Genomic DNA, 25,553 nt, shown 5'->3' with positions numbered 1-25,553 from the left:
GTTCTCCTTTTGTGCCAGATGTCATAGCTTGTGTTGTACCCAGTATTTGCAAAGAGTATTGTGATACTGAAGTTGGATGCAGCAACATTGCCTATCCCAGGCTGGTGGTGAAGCTAATGCCGGCGGGTGAGTACCAGTCTTTAAAGATAGAAAGAAGATTTTTTTTTAAAAGAGCAAAATACATGGAAAAGTTAAAGGAGTAGATTTTTAACTTGCCACCTGGGTGTAAGACTGGCTCAGTGGATGGGCCGCCCGATATACAAACCGCCCGATATACAAACCGCCCGCTATACAAACCGCCCGATATACAAACCACCCGATAAAATACCACCCGATATACAAACCGCCCGATATACAAACCGCCCGATATACAAACGCCCGCTATACATACCACCCGATATACAAACCGCCCGATATACAAACAGTCCGATATACAAGCAGTCCAATACACAAACTGCCCGATATACAAACAGTCCAATATACAAACCGCCCGATATAGAAACAGTCCAATATACAAACAGACCAATATACAAACCGCCCGATATACAAACCGCCCGATATACAAACAGTCCAATATACAAACCGCCCGATATAGAAACAGTCCAATATACAAACCGCCCGGTATGCAAGCCGCCCGATATGCAAAAGGTCCAATATACAAACCGCCCGATATACATAACACCCGATATACAAACTGCCTAATATACAAACAGTCCAATATACAAACTGCTCAATACACATACCACCCGATATACAAACCGCCCAATGTACAAACCACTCGATATACAAACCGCCCAATATACAAACCACCTGATATACAAACCGCCCGGTATGCAAGCCGCCCGATATACAAACCACCCGATATACAAACCGCTTGGTATGCAAGCCGCCCGACATACAAACCGCCCGGTATGCAAGCTGCCCGATATACAAACTGCCTGGTATGCAAGCCGCCCGATATACAAACCGCCTGGTATGCAAGCCGCCCGATATACAAACCGCCTGGTATGCAAGCCGCCCGATATACAAACCGCCCGATATACAAACCACCCGGTATGGAAGCCGCCCGATATACAATACACCTGATTATCAGCTCCATCAATTGGAGTGGAAATGAAAATCGGCCGGTTTGTACATCGAGCAGTTTGTATATCGAGCGGTTTCTATACTGGGCGGTTGACATACCGGGTGGTTTCTATACCGGGTAGTTTGTATATAGGGCAGCTTGTATATAGGGCGGTTTCTATACCGGGCGGTTTGTATATCGGACGGTTTCTATATCAGGCGGTTTGTATATCGGAAGATTTGTATATCAGGCGGTTTGTATATCGGGCGGTTTGTATATCGGATGGTTTGTATATCGGGCGGTTTGTATATCGGATGGTTTCTATATCGGACGGTTTGTATATCGGGCGGTTTCTATATTGGGCGTTTTGGATATCGGACGGTTTCTATATCGGGCGGTTTGTATATTGGACGGTTTCTATATCGGGCGGTTTGTATATTGGACGGTTTCTATATCGGGCGGTTTGTATATCGGGCGGTTTGTATATCGGACGGTTTGTATATTGGACGGTTTCTATATCGGGCGGTTCGTATATTGGACGGTTTCTATATCGGGCGGTTTGTATATTGCACGGTTTCTATATCGGGCGGTTTGTATATTGGACGGTTTCTATATCGGGCGGTTTGTATATTGGACGGTTTCTATATCGGGCGGTTTGTATATTGGACGGTTGCTATATCGGGCGGTTTGTATATTGGACGGTTTCGATATCGAACGGTTTGTATATTGGACGGTTTCTATATCGGGCGGTTTGTATATCGGGCGGTTTCTATATCAGGCGGTTTGTATATTGGACGGTTTCTATATCGGGCGGTTTGTATATTGAACGGTTTCTATATCGGGCGGTTTGTATATTGAACGGTTTCTATATCGGGCGGTTTGTATATTGGACGGTTTCTATATTGGACGGTTTCTATAACGGGTGGTTTGTATATCGGGCGGTTTGTATATTGGACGGTTTCTACATTGGACGGTTTCTATATCGGGCGGTTTGTATATCGGGCGGTTTGTATATTGGACGGTTTCTATATCGGGCGGTTTCTATATCGGGCGGTTTCTATATCGGGCGGTTTCTATATCGGGCGGTTTCTATATCGGGCGGTTTCTATATTGGACGGTTTCTATATCGGACGGTTTGTATATCGGGCGGTTTCTATGTTGGGCGGTTTGTATATCGGGCGGTTTCTATATCGGGCGGTTGGTATATTGGACGGTTTCTATATCGGGCGGTTTGTATATTGGACGGTTTCTATATCGGGCGGTTTGTATATTGGACGGTTTCTATATCGGGCGGTTTGTATATTGGACGGTTGCTATATCGGGCGGTTTGTATATCGGGCGGTTTGTATATCGGGCGGTTTGTATATTGGACGGTTTCTATATCGGGCGGTTTGTATATCGGGCGGTTTCTATATCGGGCGGTTTCTATATCGGATGGTTTCTATATCGGGCGGTATGTATATCGGGCGGTTTGTATATTGGACGGTTTCTATATCGGGCGGCTTGTATATCGGGCGGTTTCTATATCGGGCGGTTTCTATATCGGGCGGTTTCTATATCGGACGGTTTGTATATTGGACGGTTTCCATATCGGACGGTTTGTATATCGGGCGATTTCTATGTGGGGCGGTTTGTATATCGGGCGGATTCTATATCGGGCGGTTGGTATATTGGACGGTTTCTATATCGGGCGGTTTGTATATTGGACGGTTTCTATATCGGGCGGTTTGTATATTGGACGGTTTCTATATCGGGCGGTTTGTATATTGGACGGTTGCTATATCGGGCGGTTTGTATATCGGGCGGTTTGTATATCGGGCGGTTTGTATATTGGACGGTTTCTATATCGGGCGGTTTGTATATCGGGCGGTTTCTATATCGGGCGGTTTCTATATCGGGCGGTTTCTATGTTGGGCGGTTTGTATATCGGGCGGTTTCTATATCGGGCGGTTGGTATATTGGACGGTTTCTATATCGGGCGGTTTGTATATTGGACGGTTTCTATATCGGGCGGTTTCTATATCGGGCGGTTTGTATATCGGACGGTTTCTATATCGGACGGTTTCTATATCGGACGGTTTGTATATTGGACGGTTTCTATATCGGACGGTTTGTATATTGGACGGTTTCTATATCGGATAGATTCTATATTGGGCGGTTTCTATATCGGGCGGTTTGTATATCGGGCGATTTGTATATTGGACGGTTTCTATATCGGACGGTTTGTCTATCGGGCAGTTTCTATATTGGACGGTTTGTATATTGGACGGTTTCTATATCGGGCGGTTTGTATATTGGACCGTTTCTATATCGGGCGGTTTGTACATTGGACGGTTTCTATATCGGGCGGTTTTAATATTGGACGGTTTCTTTTTCGGGCGGTTTGTATATTGGACGGTTTCTATATCGGGCGGTTTGTATTCTGGACGGTTTCTATATCGGGCGGTTTGTATATCGGGCGGTTTCTATATTGGGCGGTTTGTATATTGGACGGTTTCTATATCGGGCGGTTTGGATATTGGATGATTTCGATATCGGGCGGTCTGTATATTGGATTGTTTCTATATCAGGCGGTTTCTATATCGGGCGGTTTCCATATCGGACAGTTTGTATATTGGACGGTTTCTATATCGGACCGTTTGTATATCGGGCGGTTTCTATATCGGACGGTTTGTATATCGGGCGGTTTCTATATTGGACGGTTTCTATATCGGGCGGTTTCTATATCGGGCGGTTTGTATATTGGACGGTTTCTATATCGGACAGTTTGTATATCGGGCGGTTTCTATATCGGACGGTTTGTATATTGGACGTTTTCTATATTGGACGGTTTCTATATCGGACACTTTGTATATCGGGCGGTTTCTATATTGGACGGTTTCTATATCGGGCGGTTTGTATTCTGGATGGTTTCTATATCGGGCGGTTTGTATATCGGGCGGTTTCTATATTGGGCGGTTTGTATATTGGACGGTTTCTATATCGGACAGTTTGTATATTGGACGTTTTCTATATTGGACGGTTTCTATATCGGACACTTTGTATATCGGGCGGTTTCTATATTGGGCGGTTTGTATATTGGACGGTTTCTATATCGGGCAGTTTGTATATTGGACGATTTCTATATCGGGCGGTCTGTATATTGGATTGTTTCTATATCGGGCGGTTTCTATATCGGGCAGTTTCTATATCGGACAGTTTGTATATCGGGCGGTTTCTATATCGGACGGTTTGTATATCGGGCGGTTTCTATATCGGACGGTTTCTATATCGGGCGGTTTGTATATTGGACGGTTTCTATATCGGACGGTTTGTATATCGGGCGGTTTGTATATTGGATTGTTTCTATATCGGGCGGTTTCTATATCGGACGGTTTGTATATCGGGCGGTTTCTATATTGGACGGTTTGTATATTGGACGGTTTCTATATTGGGCGGTTTGTATATTGGATTGTTTCTATATCGGGCGGTTTCTATATCGGACGGTTTGTATATCGGGCGGTTTCTATATTGGACGGTTTGTATATTGGACGGTTTCTATATTGGGCGGTTTGTATATTGGACGGTTTCTATATCGGACAGTTTGTATATCGGGCGGTTTCTATATCGGACAGTTGTATATCGGGCGGTTTCTATATCGGACAGTTTCTATATCGGGCGGTTTGTATATCGGACGGTTTGTATATCGGGCGGTTTCTATATTGGACGGTTTGTATATTGGACGGTTTCTATATTGGGCGGTTTGTATATTGGACGGTTTCTATATCGGGCGCTTTGTATATTGGACGATTTCTATATCGGGCGGTCTGCATATTGGATTGTTTCTATATCGGGCGGTTTCTATATCGGGCGGTTTCTATATCGGACCGTTTGTATATCGGGCGGTTTCTATATCGGACTGTTTGTATATCGGGCGGTTTCTATATTGGACGGTTTCTATATCGGGCGGTTTGTATATTGGACGTTTTCTATATTGGACGGTTTCTATATCGGACACTTTGTATATCGGGCGGTTTCTATATTGGACGGTTTCTATATCGGGCGGTTTGTATTCTGGACGGTTTCTATATCGGGCGGTTTGTATATCGGGCGGTTTCTATATTGGGCGGTTTGTATATTGGACGGTTTCTATATCGGGCGGTTTGTATATCGGGCGGTTTGTATATCGGGCGGTTTATATATTGGGCGGTTTGTATATCGGGCGGTTTCTATATCGGGCGGTTTCTATATTGGACGGTTTCTATATTGGACAGTTTCTATATTGGACGGTTTCTATATTGGACGGTTTCTATATTGGACGGTTTGTATATTGAACGGTTTCTATGTCGGGCGGTTTGTATATCGGGCGGTTTGTATATCGGGCGGTTTGTATATTGGACGGTTTCTATATCGGGCGGTTTGTATATCGGGCGGTTTCTATATATCGGGCGGTTTTTTTCTTGGACAGTTTCTATATTGGACGTTTTCTATATCGGGCGGTTTGTATATTGGACGGTTTCTATATCGGGCGGTTTGTATATCGGGCGGTTTGTATATTGGACGGTTTCTACATTGGACGGTTTGTATTTCGGGCGGTTTCTGTATTGGACGGTTTCTATATTGGGCGGTTTGTATATTGGATTGTTTCTATATCGGGCGGTTTCTATATCGGACAGTTTGTATATCGGGCGGTTTCTATATTGGACGGTTTGTATATTGGACGGTTTCTATATCGGACGGTTTGTATATTGGACGGTTTCTATATCGGACGGTTTGTATATTGGACGGTTTCCATATCGGGCGGTTTGTATATTGGACGGTTTCTATATCGGGCGGTTTGTATATCGGGCGGTTTGTATATTGGACGGTTTCTACATTGGACGGTTTGTATTTCGGGCGGTTTCTGTATTGGACGGTTTCTATATTGGGCGGTTTGTATATTGGATTTTTTCTATATCGGGCGCTTTCTATATCGGACGGTTTGTATATCGGGCGGTTTCTATATTGGACGGTTTGTATATTGGACGGTTTCTATATTGGGCGGTTTGTATATTGGACGGTTTCTATATCGGACAGTTTGTATATCGGGCGGTTTCTATATTGGACGGTTTGTATATCGGACGGTTTCTATATTGGGCGGTTTGTATATTGGACGGTTTCTATATCGGGCGGTTTGTATATTGGACGATTTCTATATCGGGCGGTCTGTATATTGGACGGTTTCTGTATCGGGCGGTTTGTATATTGAACGGTTTCTGTATCGGACAGTTGTATATCGGGCGGTTTCGATATCTGACGGTTTGTATATCAGGCGGTTTCTATATCGGACGGTTTGTATATCGGGCGGTTTCTATATCGGGCGTTTTTTTTCTTGGACAGTTTCTATATCGGGCGGTCTGTATATTGGATTGTTTCTATATCGGGCGGTTTGTATCTTGGACGATTTCTATATCGGGCGGTCTGTATATTGGATTGTTTCTATATCGGGCGGTTTCTATATCGGGCGGTTTCTATATCGGACCGTTTGTATATCGGGCGGTTTCTATATCGGACGGTTTGTATATCGGGCGGTTTCTATATTGGACGGTTTCTATATCGGGCGGTTTCTATATCGGGCGGTTTGTATATTGGACGGTTTCTATATCGGACAGTTTGTATATCGGGCGGTTTCTATATCGGACGGTTTGTGTATTGGACGTTTTCTATATTGGACGGTTTCTATATCGGACACTTTGTATATCGGGCGGTTTCTATATTGGACGGTTTCTATATCGGGCGGTTTGTATTCTGGACGGTTTCTATATCGGGCGGTTTGTATATCGGGCGGTTTCTATATTGGGCGGTTTGTATATTGGACGGTTTCTATATCGGGCGGTTTGTATATTGGACGATTTCTATATCGGGCGGTCTGTATATTGGATTGTTTCTATATCGGGCGGTTTCTATATCGGGCGGTTTCTATATCGGACAGTTTGTATATCGGGCGGTTTCTATATCGGACGGTTTGTATATCGGGCGGTTTCTATATCGGACGGTTTCTATATCGGGCGGTTTGTATTCTGGACGGTTTCTATATCGGGCGGTTTGTATATCGGGCGGTTTCTATATTGGGCGGTTTGTATATTGGACGGTTTCTATATCGGGCGGTTTGTATATTGGACGATTTCTATATCGGGCGGTCTGTATATTGGATTGTTTCTATATCGGGCGGTTTCTATATCGGGCGGTTTCTATATCGGACAGTTTGTATATCGGGCGGTTTCTATATCGGACGGTTTGTATATCGGGCGGTTTCTATATCGGACGGTTTCTATATCGGGCGGTTTGTATATTGGACGGTTTCTATATCGGACGGTTTGTATATCGGGCGGTTTGTATATTGGATTGTTTCTATATCGGGCGGTTTCTATATCGGACGGTTTGTATATCGGGCGGTTTCTATATTGGACGGTTTGTATATTGGACGGTTTCTATATTGGGCGGTTTGTATGTTGGACGGTTTCTATATCGGACAGTTTGTATATCGGGCGGTTTCTATATCGGACGGTTTGTATATCGGGCGGTTTCTATATTGGACGGTTTGTATATTGGACGGTTTCTATATTGGGCCGTTTGTATATTGGACGGTTTCTATATCGGGCGGTTTGTATATTGGACGATTTCTATATCGGGCGGTCTGTATATTGGACGGTTTCTGTATCGGGCGGTTTGTTTATTGGACGGTTTGTGTATTGGACGGTTTCTATATCGGGCGGTTTGTATATTGAACGGTTTCTATATCGGACAGTTGTATATCGGGCGGTTTCTATATCGGACGGTTTGTATATCAGGCGGTTTCTATATCGGACGGTTTGTGTGTCGGGCGGTTTCTATATCGGGCGTTTTTTTTCTTGGACAGTTTCTATATTGGACGGTTTCTATATTGGACGGTTTCTATATCGGGCGGTTTGTATATTGGACGGTTTCTATATCGGTCGGTTTCTATATCGGGCGGTTTATATATTGGACGGTTTCTATATCGGACAGTTTGTATATCGGGCGGTTTCTATATCGGACGGTTTGTATATCGGGCGGTTTCTATATTGGACGGTTTGTATATTGGACGGTTTCTATATCGGGCGGTTTGTATATTGGACGATTTCTATATCGGGCGGTCTGTATATTGGATTGTTTCTATATCGGGCGGTTTCTGTATCGGGCGGTTTCTATATCGGACCGTTTGTATATCGGGCGGTTTCTATATCGGACGGTTTCTATATCGGGCGGTTTGTATTCTGGACGGTTTCTATATCGGGCGGTTTGTATATCGGGCGGTTTCTATATTGGGCGGTTTGTGTATTGGACGGTTTCTCTATCGGGCGGTTTGTATATCGGGCGGTTTATATATCGGGCGGTTTGTATATCGGGCGGTTTCTATATTGGACGGTTTCTATATCGGGCGGTTTGTATATTGGACGGTTTCTATATCGGACGGTTTGTATATCGGGCGGTTTGTATATCGGGCGGTTTATATATCGGGCGGTTTGTATATCGGGCGGTTTCTATATTGGACGGTTTCTATATCGGGCCGTTTGTATATCGGACGGTTTCTATATCGGGCGGTTTGTATATTGGGCGGTTTCTATATCGGGCGGTTTTTTTCTTGGACAGTTTCTATATTGGACGGTTTCTATATTGGACGGTTTCTATATTGGACGGTTTGTATATTGAACGGTTTCTATATCGGACACTTTGTATATCGGGCGGTTTCTATATTGGACGGTTTCTATATCGGGCGGTTTGTATTCTGGACGGTTTCTATATCGGGCGGTTTGTATATCGGGCGGTTTCTATATTGGGCGGTTTGTATATTGGACGGTTTCTATATCGGGCGGTTTGTATATCGGGCGGTTTATATATCGGGCGGTTTGTATATCGGGCGGTTTCTATATTGGACGGTTTCTATATCGGGCGGTTTGTATATTGGACGGTTTCTATATCGGACGGTTTGTATATTGGGCGGTTTGTATATCGGGCGGTTTATATATCGGGCGGTTTGTATATCGGGCGGTTTCTATATTGGACGGTTTCTATATCGGGCCGTTTGTATATCGGACGGTTTCTATATCGGGCGGTTTGTATATCGGGCGGTTTCTATATCGGGCGGTTTTTTTCTTGGACAGTTTCTATATTGGACGGTTTCTATATTGGACGGTTTCTATATTGGACGGTTTGTATATTGAACGGTTTCTATATCGGACAGTTTGTATATCGGGCGGTTTGTATATCAGGCGGTTTCTATATTGGACGGTTTCTATATCGGGCCGTTTGTATATCGGGCGGTTTGTATATCGGGCGGTTTGTATATCGGGCGGTTTCTATATCGGGCGGTTTGTATATCGGGCGGTTTTTTTCTTGGACAGTTTCTATATTGGACGGTTTCTATATTGGACGGTTTCTATATCGGGCGGTTTGTATATCGGGCGGTTTGTATATTGGACGGTTTCTACATTGGACGGTTTGTATTTCGGGCGGTTTCTGTATTGGACGGTTTCTATATTGGGCGGTTTGTATATTGGATTGTTTCTGTATCGGGCGGTTTCTATATCGGACAGTTTGTATATCGGGCGGTTTCTATATCGGACGGTTTGTATATCGGGCGGTTTCTATATTGGACGGTTTGTATATTGGACGGTTTCTATATTGGGCGGTTTGTATATTGGACGGTTTCTATATCGGACAGTTTGTATATCGGGCGGTTTCTATATCGGACGGTTTGTATATTGGACGGTTTCTATATTGGGCGGTTTGTATATTGGACGGTTTCTATATTGGGCGGTTTGTATATTGGACGATTTCTATATCGGGCGGTCTGTATATTGGATTGTTTCTATATCGGGCGGTTTCTATATCGGACCGTTTGTATATCGGGCGGTTTCTATATCGGACGGTTTGTATATCGGGCGGTTTCTATATTGGACGGTTTCTATATCGGGCGGTTTGTATATTGGACGTTTTCTATATTGGACGGTTTCTGTATCGGGCGGTTTGTTTATTGGACGGTTTCTATATCGGGCGGTTTGTATATTGAACGGTTTCTATATCGGACAGTTGTATATCGGGCGGTTTCTATATCGGACGGTTTGTATATCGGGCGGTTTCTATATCGGACGGTTTGTATATCGGGCGGTTTCTATATCGGGCGGTTTTTTTCTTGGACAGTTTCTATATCGGGCGGTTTCTATATCGGGCGGTTTGTATATTGGACGATTTCTATATTGGGCGGTTTGTATATTGGACGGTTTCTATATTGGACGGTTTGTATTTCGGGCGGTTTCTGTATTGGACGGTTTCTATATTGGACGGTTTCTATATTGGACGGTTTCTATATTGGACGGTTTCTATATCGGGCGGTTTGTATAGTGGACGGTTTCTATATCGGGCGGTTTGTATATTGGACGGTTTCTATATCGGGCGGTTTGTTTCTTGGATGGTTTCTATATCGGGCGGTTTGTATATTGGACGGTTTCTATATCGGGCGGTTTGTATATTGGACGGTTTCTATATCGGGCGGTTTGTTTCTTGGATGGTTTCTCTATCGGGCGGTTTGTATATTGGACGGTTTCTATATCGGGCGGTTTGTATATTGGACGGTTTCTATATCGGGCGGTTTGTATATTGGACGGTTTGTATATTGGATGGTTTCTATATCGGGCGGTTTGTATATTGGATGGTTTCTATATCGGGCGGTTTGCATACCGGGCGGTTTCTATATCAGGCGGCCCACCAGGTTTATGCTCAGGTGGCAAGTTGAAAATCTATCCCATAATGTCTGCGAGCACAGAGGTTGCCCCGATGACTGCTTGGCTACATACACTGCCTGGTGTACTTCTGAAGCAGATCGACCAAGGAGGCTCCAGGATAGATCCCTGGTTAGCTGAATCATTGCTACTAAATTATGGCGTTGGATATTTTTAAGCCACTTCTGTGATAATTGCTCCCATCCATTCAAACGGATGGGAATTTTGGTGGTCAGTGTCGGTGCTGGGAATGGAACGACTTTCCAGATTTTACGCCCAGTATCGGCTCGAACAGTGGCGGGGGCAGCAGTACGAGCGTTAGGAAAATGATGGGCAAACTGGTCCGTCAAGCCTGCCCTACACCATGATGGTTGGAGCATCATGACTAAACACTTCATACCCCCCATCCCCCACTCCAGAAGGGCCTAGCTCTAATTTTAGAGCACCATTGTCAATATCCATCGACGCCCCTCAATATCCATCGACGCCCCTCAATATCCATCGATGCCCCTCAATATCCACTGACGCCCCTCAATATCCATCGACGCCCCTCAATATCCATCGACGCCTGGGCTCACACATAACACTGGCCACTTGGGCAAGATACGGAAGGACTATCAGTGCCTGTGGGACTGTGCACCAGCAAGAGTCAGACCCTTCAGGGGAGGAGGGGAAAAAAGATATTGAGGGGTGTAAATAGATATTGAAGAATGTCGATAGATTTTGAGGGGCGTCGATAGATATTGAGGGGCGTCGATGGATATTGAGGGGCGTCGATAGATATTGACAATGGTGCTCTATCTGTGAGCAACATCACCGGAGGTCAGCTAGAAGTTTTTCCGAGTGGCAATCAATCACTCAGTTAGTAACCAGAATTTCATCAATCTTGGAAGCTCCACTTCCATCATGATCTAATCCTGGTATGGGCATGCTTAGTGTTGGGCCCACAGAGATGGAACAGGCAGGAATTCCAGCGGATGATATCATCCCACCAACCCTGCCACTTGCACCCCCATTCCTAGTGCAGCCAGGCCCTGCTCCAAATCCCTCAGTACTGCACTGAAGTGTCAGCCTAGATTAGGTGCCTCGATGTCTGGAGTGGGGTTTGATCCCACAACCTTCTAACAGTGCTACCACTGAACCAAGGCTGACACTTACCACAATCTTGCCCAGTTCTGCATCACAGCTGTAGCATGGGGTAGATGCAAAGTGATGCTCCCATCTAAACTGCCCAAATAATGGCCCTGCAAATGCCCAGAACCAATTCAATGGATACTAGTGACCTCCGTACCTGACCCTACCGAAGTAGTCAAGGGCTGGGGTCAAGGGGAGGTCACCTCATTTCAATATTACTGGTGGGAGCCTGTGCTGGTTCCCGCTAGAATAAGGAGGGTGAGAAATGAGGCTCTGACCAACTGCTCGGCTAGCTGCCATCATCACCAGCTGACCACATGTTTTTCCCTTTCCCTATCAGCCCCCTTTACTAGAGGATTTCTATATATCTTATCTCTAGCACACGTCTGTCGGGTTTTAGATGGTACACTAAAAAATATCAAAAGTAGATATAAAAAAAAGAGAAGGGAAGCCAGTCATTTCCTGCTGGTTTTTCTGACCTTGATAATCTGGCCTGAAACCTCCCTCAGAAATTAACTTCTAATTGACCACAGAATGAGCCTGTTCAGACCATTCCCCCACAGAAATGACCAGAGCAGTGACCTGAAAGGCCAGGTTAGACACAGTTCCAGTTTAGCAACTAAACGTGACAACCGTGCTCTATCTGTGAGCAACGTCACCGGAGGTCAGCTAGTAAATATGGAAATACATTAGCGACTAGAGCCTTTTGCCTCAGTTTGTCCTAGTATTTTCACAGTGCTGTAAGGCAGGATAGATACCGAAATAGCCATGATATATTGCTATATTAAACTGTTATTTGTTTTCTGTTAGGTCTACGTGGTTTGATGCTGTCTGTGATGTTGGCTTCTCTGATGAGCTCCCTGACATCCATCTTTAACAGTGCCAGTACGCTCTTCACCATGGACATCTGGACCAAGATCAGGCCCAAGGCCTCAGAAAAAGAACTTATGTTAGCAGGGAGGTAAGGACAATCTCCACGCTGAAGATTCAACCTGATTTGAGATCTTAACGTTGACCTCAATACAACATCAAACTTCAGAAGAAAACATAACCTGAATATCAAAGGGGAAGGAAAGTAGGTGGAGAGTGTTTCCTTGGCCAGTTCTGCATCACAGCAGAAACTGCAGTGTTGGGTATTTGCAGAGTGACGCTCCCGTCTACACTGCCCAAATAGGGGGCACAGTCTCAGGATAAGGGGTCGGCCATTTAGGACTGAGAGGAGGAGAAATTTCTACACTCAGAGGGTGGTGAATCTTTGGAATTCTCCACCCCAGAGGGCTGTGGATGCTCAGTCGTTGAGTATATTCAAGACTGAGATCGATAGATTTTTGGACACTAAGGGAATCAAGGGATATGGGGATAGGGCGGGAAAGTGGAGTTGAGGTTGAAAATCAGCCATGATCTTATTGAATGGTGGAGCAGGCTCGAGGGGCCGTATGGCCTACTCCTGCTCCTGTTTCTATGTTCTTATAAGGCCCCATAAATGAGCAGAACCGGATACCGGTGAGCTCTGCTCCTGACCCCACCAACTACCTGGTTGCCTGTTTTATACAGGCAGGTAAATTACTGAGCATTATTCCGGGGGAAACACTGGGAAATCGGATAGCTCTGTAAAGGGCATTATTGGATCCTAATTTGAATAAAATTAATTGCTGTCAGTACAAAGCCCGACTGGATACTTGGATGGGGTATTATAAGGGTGGAAATCTGGCTTGATGGGTCTTCTACTAATGTCCTGATTAGTTGCGTCCACTTTGCACTCATTAATCAGGTGCAATTGATCGGAAACTACTCTCCAGTGCCTTTCATTCCAAGATCAGTTACAGCTTGGCTGAAATGCAGAGTAAAGCTTCCCTGGTCTGCTCTTACCCATGGTCCTGAATTTCTGTGGAGGTTGTCCCAATCCCCAGTCCTAACTCGAGCAGGAGTCAGGAGTTTGCATCATTCCTCTTTGTGGGGATCTGCCGATTTCCCACTGAAGTTATGGCAGGAGATTGGGAGAATCCCCATGGAATTCAGAGCCAAAAGCCCCGATATTTCCGGGGAGGCGGGGAGGGAGCGGGAGTGCCTGTCAGCAGCCGGGAAACCCGGAATACTGGGATAGTGGAGGTTCTGCCAAATTTAACAGCAGAACCTCATTAGAATCTTTTGATTGGCCGGCAGCCGGCCAAAAAGAGAGGCTGGTCACTGTCGGGTGGGAAACCCAGCAGGAGAAGGCAGCAGCTGGGGACCGGTGGGGAAGGGAGGGAGGGAGGGAGGGGAGATCGGATCGCAGGGGGAGAGATCGGAACGGGGGGGGAGAGATCGTGGAGGGAGAGATCGGATCGCAGGGGGAGAGATCGTGGGGGGAGAGATCAGATCGTGGGGGGAGAGATCATGGGGGGAGAGATCGGATCGCAGGGGGAGAGATCGCGGGGGGAGAGATTGCAGGGGGAGAGATCGCAGTGGGAGAGATCGTGGGGGGAGAGATCGCGGGGGAGAGATCGTGGGGGGAGAGATCATGGGGGGAGAGATCGGATCGTGTGGGAGAGTTTGCCGAGGGAGGGATCGGATCGTGGGGGAGAGTTTGCTGAGGGAGGGATCGAATCGTGGGGGAGAGTTTGTTGGGGGGGTGTCGGCCAATTGCGACAAGTTTGCTTGGCGGGCCGGAGGAAGAACTCCTGCTCCTTCTGGCCCACAAGCAGTGCTGGAAAAGCACTTAAATGGTGGATCAGGCAGATCCCGCCTCCCTTTAGCTGTCGGGTTTTCTGAGCCCTGGGAAACCCTTGCTGGAGGCGTGAAATCCAAATCACTGACAAAATCTGAGGCAACAGTGACCATACTTCAAAAGTACTTAATTAGCTGTGAAACGCTGTGAGTCGTCCTGAGGTCGTGAAAGGCACGATAGAAGTGCAAATCTATCTTTCTTTCGATGGGCCTACAATTCACATTTAGCCCAGTAAGCAATATTGGACCGTGGAGCGCACTTAGCAACTCAGCCAAAGGCAAACCTAACCATTTATATTTTTAACCCCAGTCAATATACCTCTCGTATTATCGAATTGGCTACATCACTATTCCCTTTTTTTTATTGAATCATGGAAAGTTTAGGCACTTTCTTGCGTCACTGGTCGGCAATTTCCTGGGAGCCGCTCCCACTCCACCGCAAGTCGGTGCAGCGGGAGCAGCTCCGTGTCCAAAGTGCGGTGCAAGTTACGTGGCACTTGCAGAATCTGTACGTTGAGGATTCCACCCGGTTCCGTACGTTTGGGCAGCGCCGGGCATCGAGCAGTGCTGGGGCCGACATCACTGGTTGGCAGGAGGCTTCGGCCCAGCAGGGAGGATGGGTCTGGGGATGTTGTTCATTGGGTGTGGGCCGGATGCAGTCCCTCAGGGCATTTAGGTGTGTGGAGGCTGATGCGACCTTACTATCCATCAGCTAATCTTAAACTGTATTGTCTTAATTCCAATTTCTTTACTTTTGCAGGTGATGGGGGAGGAAGGGATATTTTCTGCTCGTTTTGTTGAGAAATGGGAATGGAAGAGAGTAGAATCGTTTTCTCCCTTCATTATTTGTGACTGTTGTATTCTCAGAGTCTTCACCTTGTTCCTGATTGGGGTCAGTATTGCCTGGATTCCAATTGTACAGACGGCACAGAGTGGACAACTCTTTGACTACATCCAGTCCATCACCAGCTATCTGGGGCCACCTATAGCCTCGGTCTTCTTACTGGCCATCTTTGTCAAACGTGTCAATGAACAAGTAAGTTCCCATTATTTTTATATTATGCCGCCTATGGCCCTCCTTGATTCCTATTGCTTCATCTTCACCCATCGGATCCATTTGGTTTCAGGAGGTTTGGAAGAGGTTGCTGTTCCAGTTCAGGCTTTTCCTCCAACCCCCTTTCCTCATGTAAATGGTCTACTGACAGTTCCCATAAGCAAACCGGGTCTCTCATGAACTGAAGCACATGGGTAGATTTTCAACCTGCCACCTGGAGGGTTACACCTGGCGTCATATATCAGACGCTCATCATCACCCCTGTGCTCGCTGACCCACATTGGCTCCCGGTCTGGCAACACCTCGATTTATTCTTCCTTGTTTTCAAATCCCTCCATGCCCTCGCCCTTCCCTATCTCTAACCTCCTCCAGCCCTACAACTCTCCGAGACCTCTGCGTTCCTCCAATTCTGGCCTCTAGCGCATCCCTGATTTTCATCGCTCCACCATTGGCGGCCGTGCCTTCAGCTGCCTAGGCCCTAAGCTCTGGAATTCTCTCCCTAAACCTCTCCGCCTCTCTCTCCTCCTTTAAGATGCTCCTTAAAATCTACCTCTTTGACCAAGCTTTTGGTCACTTGTCATAATATCTCCTTTTGTGGCTGGGTGTCAAATTGATAACGCTCCTGTGAAGCACCTTGGGGCGTTTTACTACATTAAATGCGTTATAAAAAGGCAAGTTGTGGAGAAATCGCCCAATTTTAATTTCCATTGAGTTTGTAACAGGTGGCCAATTGACAACACCAGTTCTATGCTCAGGTGGCAAGTGCAAAATCTGCCCCAAAGGAACGTAGGAATGTACAGGACTGGAGAAAGACCATTGTAGTTCCTCGGTCTGATCCCATTTTGTGGGAGACATCATATCCCACGATATCACACATACCCCTCTAGTAAATGTTTCTCCAGGTACTCATCCAACTCTCTCTTGAATTTGCAGATACAGTTAGTTCCCTTGGCAGGCCATTGAATGTACTCGTCAACCATCTGTATAAAGTAGCCAAATCTAAACTGTCTTTGCTCAGTGGATATCACTCTCGCCTCCGAGTCAGAAGGTTATGGGTTCAAGTCCCACTCCAGAGACTTGAGCACATAATCTATGCTGATACTTCAGTGCAGTACTGAGGGAGTGCTGCAATGTCGGAGGTGCCGTCTTTCGGCTGAGACGTTAGACCGAGGCCTCATCTGCCCTCTCAGGTGGGTGTAAAAAATCCCATGGCACTATTGGAAGAGGAGCAGGGGAGTTCTCTCGGTGTCCTGACCAATATTTATCCCTCAACCAACATCACTAAAACAGATTGTCTGATCATTACCACATTGCTGTTTGTGGGATCTTGCTGTGTGCACATTTACCTCTACCACCTAGAAGAACAAGAGCAGCAGGCACATGGGAACAACACCACCTACACGTTCCCCTCCAAGTCACACACCATCCCGACTTGGAAATATATCGCCGTTCCTTCATCGTCGCTGGGTCAAAATCCTGGAACTCCCTTCCTAACAGCACTGTGGGAGAACCGTCACCACACGGACTGCAGCGGTTCAAGAAGGCGGCTCACCACCACCTTCTCAAGGGCAATTAGGGATGGGCAATAAATGCCGGCCTTGCCAGCGACGCCCACATCCCATGAACGAAAAAAAAATTACCTGCTGTATTTCCTACATTACAAAAGTGACTACACTTCAAAAGTACTTCATTGGTGCTTTGGGACATCCTGAAGTCGTGAAAGTCGCTATAGAAATACAAGTCTTTCTTTCTTTCTTTCCCTCTTCTGAGTCTACACCCTCCAGTTGTAGAATCTCTGACTATTTTTTGAATGTATCAGGGCCCGAAATTCCTCGGGATGTGATCCCGGACGTTACGCAGGACGGTGCCCACCAGTACCCCTGGGGCACTGCCCTTGCTGGAGTTTGTGGGGGTCAATGAGGGGGCATGGACGAGCGGCCGCAATCACCAGCTCAGGTGGTTCTCTGGTGCCTGCCCCATGCAGCCTGATCAAGGGGCCTGATTTAAATCACCCCAGGTTTGTGTGGGGCTCCAGGCCACTTCCCAGGCCTGGGCCCCACCAGCTGGTCCACCTCTGCCTATGTGGAGGCCCATACACCTCACCCTCATTGGCCCTACTGAGCCCAGTGAGTGGTGAACTCTGTTCTCTGGGGGGTTTTGTCGGCGTCCCTTTTGGAGTTACGGTGGAGAACTGACGGAACCCTGAGGAATTTCAGCCCCATTGACATTTATCGTCTATACTCTCCAGGGCCGTGAGTACAAATCCTGCATCTTTACTGCACTGTGTTCGTGTACCCCAGGTTTAACAACTAACCCCAGTCACTAACTGGAGGGTATGGGGAATGTCCATTGCATCCCCTATCACTTCGAACGGCAGAAAATGTTGTGCTGCTAGACCAACTAATACAGGCTAAACTACTGTTCTGGATTTATTTATAAGTAAAATGATACACAGAGGCAAAAAGACAAACAATATCTGTATCAAAGAACTGGAATTGGTCAATAAGATTAGTTAACGAAATACCATTTTCTGACAGCTGCCTTGTGCAGTCCCCTGGAAAGTAACAGTGTCATTGGCCATTCTCAGCACAAGGACTGCAGTGGTTCAAGGAGAAGGCCCACTACCAACTTCTCAGGGCGACCAGGGAGGAGGGATGGGCAATAAATGGGGCCTTACCAGCATTGCCTACATCCTGAGAACAAATATTAAAGAAACCATACAACAGAGCTTTCTCTTTCCTTGCTACAAAGAACAGAATCTTTTTGCATTGAAATGTTACACAAACACGATGGGTTAAGTGTGTACACAGAGCCACTTCAAAAGAGTTATTAACGGTCTCCATACCTCGGCAGACATTGGGATAATGGCTTGGAACTGCCCCTTTAGTAATAAATAGCCTGCTTGTTTTTGCACCTGAGACTGGGAACTACAAAGTGTATATTCATTAGCATTTTATGGAGATGGAAATGGCGTAGTTTCGGTATTGGGTGGCTGATCGGCAGCACCAGTTTTACGTCCAGGTGGCAGGACAAAAATATACCCCAATAAGTTCAGGTGCCAACCATCAACTAAAGCCAAAGCTCAGACCTCAGTAGGGTGCAATACAGGCACAGGCTGCATCACAGTGACAAGGGGTCTAAGTTTAACCTAACCCGCTGGGTGGGAAATAGGGGAATTTGGGTCAGATTTCCGTTTCACGCCCCACCCGATTTGTCTCTCCATGGAGAGTAAAATGGGGCAGGTTGTAAAGTGAGGAGCTGACCCAAACCTACCCATTTTCCACCTGGCGGGTTAGACTAAAATGATGCCCCTTGGTTGGATCTTGTCATCAGGGCAGTTTTTCTCTAGGAGTTTTGGCTAAAATGACAGAAAATACGCAGTCCACTAACGCAGTCCACCCTTTCAATCATGACCCAACACGGCAGTAAGTTAGACGTGATCTTTTCCAGAGCTGGCTGTTAAATGGTAGCTCTGTAAAAGCTCTGGATCTTTATACGCTGCACAGACATTGTGGGGCTTCGTTGGCAGTGCAAATTGGGTGCTGGCGAATCAGCAGCCCATATTACACTCCGCCCGTATTACACTCTGCCCGCATTATACTCCGCCCGTATTACACTCTGCTCGTATTACACTCCGCCCGTATTACACTCCGCCCGTATTACACTCTGCCCGCATTATACTCCGCCCGTATTACACTCTGCTCGTATTACACTCCGCCCGTATTACACTCTGCTCGTATTACACTCCGCCCATATTACACTCTGCCCGTATTATACTCTGCCCAGATTGCATTCCACCCATTTTACACTCTGCCCGTATTACACTCCGCCCGTATTACACTCTGCTCGTATTACACTCCGCCCGTATTACACTCTGCTCGTATTACACTCCGCCCATATTACACTCTGCCCGTATTATACTCTGCCCAGATTGCATTCCACCCATTTTACACTCTGCCCGTATTACACTCCGCCCGTATTACACTCTGCCTGTATTACACTCCGCCCATATTACACTCTGCCCGTATTATACTCTGCCCAGATTGCATTCCACCCATTTTACACTCTGCCCGTATTACACTCCGCCCGTATTACACTCCGCCCGTATTACACTCTGCCTGTATTACACTCCGCCCATATTACACTCTGCTCGTATTACACTCCACCCGTATTACACTCTGCCCGTATTATACTCTGCCCAGATTGCATTCCACCCATTTTACACTCCGCCCATTTTACACCCCGCCCGTTTTACACTCCACCCATTTTACACCCTGCTCGTATTACACTCCGCCCATATTACACTCTGCTCGTATTACACTCCGCCCATATTACACTCTGCTCGTATTACACTCCACCCATTTTACACTCTGCCCGTATTACACTCTGCCCAGATTGCATTCTACCCATTTTACACTCCGCCCATTTTACACTCCGCCCGTTTTACACTCCGCCCGTTTTACACTATGCCCGATTTTCTTTTCCATTGGAACATTGCAAAACGTGTTAAACAGGATGCTGATTCGCTGTCCCCCAGTTTTGTGCTACTGTTCGAGACAAATATCATGCCCAAGATATATTAAAGTGTTCTCTTTGTTTCAGGGGGCATTTTGGGGGTTGATTTTTGGCCTTGCTGTCGGCCTGTCCCGAATGATCACTGAATTTGTGTATGGAACTGGCAGCTGTGTGATGCCGAGCAACTGCCCCACGATCATTTGTGGCATCCACTACCTGTACTTCGCAATCATCCTCTTTGTTGCTACCTGCCTGATGGTGCTCATCGTGTCCTTCATGACAAAACCAATAGATGACATACACGTGAGTGTGATATTCATTTACTGCAAGGATTTTTTTCTCGGTGCTTTGGTGTGATCAAGTGTTTGGCATTGTCAATGTGCTCAGAGTGCTTAGTATGACAGAGGTGATCAGTGTGAGTGGGGGAGGAGTGTAGGGTAGGGTAGGTGGGATAGTTGATGTCAGCAGTGTGTTTGTGTTGGTCCGTTTGTTTGTGATAGTCAGTGTGCTTCTGATGGTCAGTGTATTTGTGATGGTCCGTGTGTTTTGTGATGGTCAGTGTGTTTGTGATGGTCAGTGTGTTTTGTGATGGTCCGTGTGTTTGTGTTGGTCAGTGTGCTTGTGGTGGTCAGTGTGTTTGTGATGGTCAGTGTGTTTGTGATGGTCCGTGTGTTTTGTGATGGTCAGTGTGTTTGTGATGGTCAGTGTGTTTTGTGATGGTCCGTGTGTTTGTGTTGGTCAGTGTGCTTGTGGTGGTCAGTGTGTTTGTGATGGTCAGTGTGTTTGTGTTGGTCAGTGTGTTTGTGGTGGTCAGTGTGTTTGTGATGGTCAGTGTGTTTGTGGTGGTCAGTGTGTTTGTGTTGGTCAGTGTGCTTGTGATGGTCAGTGTGCTTGAGATGGTCAGTGTGTTTGTGTTGGTCAGTGTGCTTGTGATGTTCAGTGTGTTTGTGATGGTCAGTCTGCTTGTGATGGTCAGTGTGTTTGTGATGGTCTGTCTGTTTGTGATGGTCGGTCTGCTCATTACACAGGACCAGGTCCAAGGTTGCTTGCCCCCTTGTAGGATCAGTTACATACTGCTCAAGAAATCCATCCCTAATACACTCAATAAACTCTTCCTCAAGGCTGCCCTGCCCAATTTGATTTGTCCAGTTAATATGATAGTTAAAATCCCCCATAATTATAGCTGTTCCCTTATTACATGCCCCGACCATTTCCTGATTAATACTTCTTCCAGCAGAGTTGCAACTATTAGGAGGCCTATATACTACGCCCACTAGTGTTTTTTCCCCTTATTATTCCTTATTTCTACCCAAACTGTTTCATTATCCTGATCCTTTGTCCCAATATCATTTCTCTGTATTACAGTGATTCCTTCCTTTATTAACATAGCCACCCCACCTCCCCTTCCTTCCTGCCTGTCCTTCCTGATTGTTAAATACCCTGGCATATTTAATTCCCAGTCGTTGTCACCCTGCAGCCATGTTTCTGTAATGGCCACAAGATCATACCCATACGTAGTTATTTGTGCCGTTAACTCGTCCATTTTGTTACGAATTCTACGTGCATTCAGATAAAAACTTTCAAATATGTTTTGTGACACTTAGTTCCTGCTTTTTCCTTTTTTAACACTTTACCTTTTACTCCATACTTTCTGAACCTTCCTGATACGCTTTCCTCTGTCTCCCTGCTCGGGTTCCCAACCCCCTGCCACTTTAGTTTAAACCCTCCCCAATAGCACTAGCAAACACTCCTCCTAGGACAGCGGTCCCGGCCCTGCCCAGGTGCAGACCATCCGGTTTGTACTGGTCCCACCTCCCCCAGAACCGTTTCCAGTGTCCCAGGAATTTGAATCCCTCCCCCTTGCACCATTCCTCTAGCCACGTATTCATTTGAAATATCCTCCTATTTCTACTCTGACAAGCCCGTGGCACTGGTAGCAATCCTGAGATTACTACCTTTGAGGTCCTATTTTTTAATTTACCTCCTAACTCCCTATATTCTGCTTTAAGGACCTCATCCCCTTTTTTACCTATATCGTTGGTGCCTATGTGCACCACGACAACTGGCTGTTCGCCCTCCCCCTCCAAAATGTTCTGTAGCCGCTCCGAGACGTCCTTGACCCTTGCACCAGGGAGGCAACACACCATCCTGGAGTCTCGGTTGCGGCCGCAGAAACGCCTGTCTATTCCCCTTACAATTGAGTCCCCTATCACTATAGCTCTTCCACTCTTTTTCCTCCCAGCCTGTGCAGCAGAGCCACCCGTGGTGCCAGGAAGTTGGCTGCTGCTGCCTTCTCCTGATAAGTCATCCCCCCCAACAGTATCCAAAGTGGTATATCTGTGAGAGGGGGGTGGCCACAGGGGACCCCTGCACTACCTGCCTGCACCTCTTACTCTGCCTGGTGGTCACCCATTCACTTCCTGCCTGTACACCCTTTACCTGCGGTGTGACCAACTCGCTAAACGTGCTATCCACGTGGTTCTCAGCATCGCGAATGCACCAGTATGTATCCATCCGCAGCTCCAGTGCCGCAATGCGGTCTGTCAATAGCTGCAGCTGGATACACTTCCCGCACACATGGTCGTCAGGGACACAGAAAGTGTCCCTGATTTCCCACATAGAGCAGGAGGAGCATGGCACGGGGCCGAGCTGTCCTGCCATGACTTACCCTTTAATTGATTTAAATTAAATTTAAATTAAATGGATCCCACCAATCACACTGGAATTAAGTGATATACTCAAGGGCCCCTGTTTAACAGTCGTCCCCGCGACACAAAGAGACCGGAGTAACCACAAAATATAAGTTTAGAAAAATTGAGAAAGAAAATACTCACCAACCAATCACTTACCTGCTTTTTGGTGACGTCACACTACGAATACCTTTTGCTTCCCTCTCCCGGAACCTGGATTTGTCGCCCCCTCGGGGCTCACCTTTAGTACGGCCCCTCGCCCCCTCGGGGCTCACCTTTAGTACGGCCCCTCGCCCCCTCGGGGCTCACCTTCAGTACGGCCCCTCGCCCCCTCGGGGCTCACCTTTAGTACGGCCCCTCGCCCCCTCGGGGCTCACCTTTAGTACGGCCCCTCGCCCCCTCGGGGCTCACCTTTAGTACGGCCCCTCGCCCCCTCGGGGCTCACCTTCAGTACGGCCCCTCGCCCCCTCGGGGCTCACCTTTAGTACGGCCCCTCGCCCCCTCGGGGCTCACCTTTAGTACGGCCCCTCGCCCCCTCGGGGCTCACCTTTAGTACGGCCCCTCGCCCCCTCGGGGCTCACCTTCAGTACGGCCCCTCGCCCCCTCGGGGCTCACCTTTAGTACGGCCCCTCGCCCCCTCGGGGCTCACCTTTACTACGGCCCCTCGCCCCCTCGGGGCTCACCTTTAGTACGGCCCCTCGCCCCCTCGGGGCTCACCTTCAGTACGGCCCCTCGCCCCCTCGGGGCTCACCTTTAGTACGGCCCCTCGCCCCCTCGGGGCTCACCTTTAGTACGGCCCCTCGCCCCCTCGGGGCTCACCTTTAGTACGGCCCCTCGCCCCCTCGGGGCTCACCTTCAGTACGGCCCCTCGCCCCCTCGGGGCTCACCTTTAGTACGGCCCCTCGCCCCCTCGGGGTTCACCTTTAGTACGGCCCCTCGCCCCCTCGGGGCTCACCTTTAGTGCGGCCGCTCCCCCTCGGGGCTCACCTTTAGTACGGCCGCTCCCCGCCTCTGTATCCTCGCAGGTCCGCCGCCTCTGCCGCCTCGCCGCTCTTGGTCACTGTGTTTAGGATGGTCAGTGTGTTTGTGACGGTCCATGTGTTTGTGATGGTCAGTGTGTTTAGGATGGTCCGTGTGTTTGGGATGGTCAGTTTGTTTAGCATGATCCGCGTGTTTGTGGTGGTCAGTGTGTTTGGGGTGAAGAGTGTGTTTGTGACGGTCAGTGTGTTTGTGATGGTCAGTGTGTTTGTGATGATCAGTGTGTTTGTGATGGTCAGTGTGTTTAGGATGGTCAGTATGTTTAGGATGGTCAGTGTGTTTGTGATGGTCAGTGTGTTTGTGGTGGTCAGTGTGTTTGTTATGGTCAGTGTGTTTGTTATGGTCAGTCTGTTTGTGGTGGTCAGTGTGTTTGTGATGGTCAGTGTGTTTGTTATGGTCAGTGTGTTTGTGATAGTCAGTCTGTTTGTGGTGGTCAGTGTGTTTGTGATGGTCAGTGTGTTTGTGATGGTCAGTGTGTTTGTGATGGTCAGTGTGTTTGTGATAGTCAGTCTGTTTGTGATGGTCAGTGTGTTTGTGGTGGTCAGTCTGTTTGTGATAGTCAATGTGTTTGTGATGGTCCGTGAGTTTGGGATGGTCAGTTTGTTTAGCATGATCCGTGTGTTTGTGATGGTCAGTGTGTTTGTGATGGCCCCTGTGTTTGGGATGGTCAGTTTGTTTAGCATGATCCGTGTGTTTGTGATGGTCAGTGTGTTTGTGATGGTCAGTGTGTTTGTGGTGGTCAGTGTGTTTGTGATGGTCAGTGTGTTTAGGATGGTCCCTGTGTTTGTGATGGTCAGTGTGTTTGTGATGGTCAGTGTGTTTAGGATGGTCCCTGTGTTTGTGGTGGTCAGTGTGTTTGTGATGGTCAGTGTGTTTAGGATGGTCCCTGTGTTTGTGGTGGTCAGTGTGTTTGTGATGGTCAGTGTGTTTAGGATGGTCAGTGTGTTTGTGACGGTCAGTGTGTTTGGGAGTTTGGGGTCATTAGGGTAGTTGCTATTTGAATATTCATATTGCATTGTTTGAAATGTGGTGCACAACAGCCTGACATACTCTGCTCGCTGTAGATGGTGACAAGGGGCGTTAGTTTCAGTGACATATTAATTATAGTAAACAGATTATTTTCACTCTAGCTATACCGTCTATGTTGGACCTTGCGGAATAGCACAGAAGTACGTGAAGATTTGGATTTTGATGACTGGAAAAATGAAGACAATGACAGCAAAATGGACGTTGATGAAGGTGAAATTACAAACTGATCTCACAGAAAAACAAGAAAAAAGCATCTGTCTTCCTGGAACAATCTCTCTGCTCGTCTCTCACTCTTTAATTCCTTCGGTTTCTCTTTCTTTCTCTTTCACTTTGTCTTTCACTCTTTCGGTCTCCCTTATTCTCTCTCCTATGGCTCCCATGCACTTTTGTTGTTGCCTCTGATTCTAATAGTTTTGATCATCTTTCTCTACCATTTCTCTGTAAGTTTGTCATTCCCTCTGTTTCCTCTCCTCTGTATGCCTTACTCTATGTCTCTCATATACTTTCTCTCTGTACGTCCATCTGTCCTTTCTCTGTACGTCTCCCATTCTCTTTCCTCTCAT

General features: G+C 47.1%; 1 protein-coding gene across 2 annotated transcripts in view; it reads left to right on the top strand.

Annotated features, from left to right (window-relative positions):
- slc5a1 (solute carrier family 5 member 1) overlaps positions 1-25,553 on the top strand; it is a 136,695-nt gene that overhangs the window by 108,613 nt on the left and 2,529 nt on the right. For both annotated transcript variants that reach the window (XM_068005511.1, XM_068005510.1), the window contains exons 10-14: positions 19-126; positions 12,769-12,919; positions 15,532-15,700; positions 20,321-20,536; positions 25,092-25,200. In XM_068005511.1, coding sequence (XP_067861612.1) covers positions 19-126; positions 12,769-12,919; positions 15,532-15,700; positions 20,321-20,536; positions 25,092-25,200 — 753 coding nt within the window. The remainder of the gene's footprint in view (positions 1-18; positions 127-12,768; positions 12,920-15,531; positions 15,701-20,320; positions 20,537-25,091; positions 25,201-25,553) is intronic.

Source organism: Heptranchias perlo, chromosome 25 (genome assembly GCF_035084215.1).
Source record: "Heptranchias perlo isolate sHepPer1 chromosome 25, sHepPer1.hap1, whole genome shotgun sequence".
NCBI lineage: Eukaryota > Metazoa > Chordata > Chondrichthyes > Hexanchiformes > Hexanchidae > Heptranchias > Heptranchias perlo.
The sequence above is the reverse complement of the archived record's forward strand: the minus strand, read 5'-3'. Positions and strand labels throughout refer to the sequence as shown.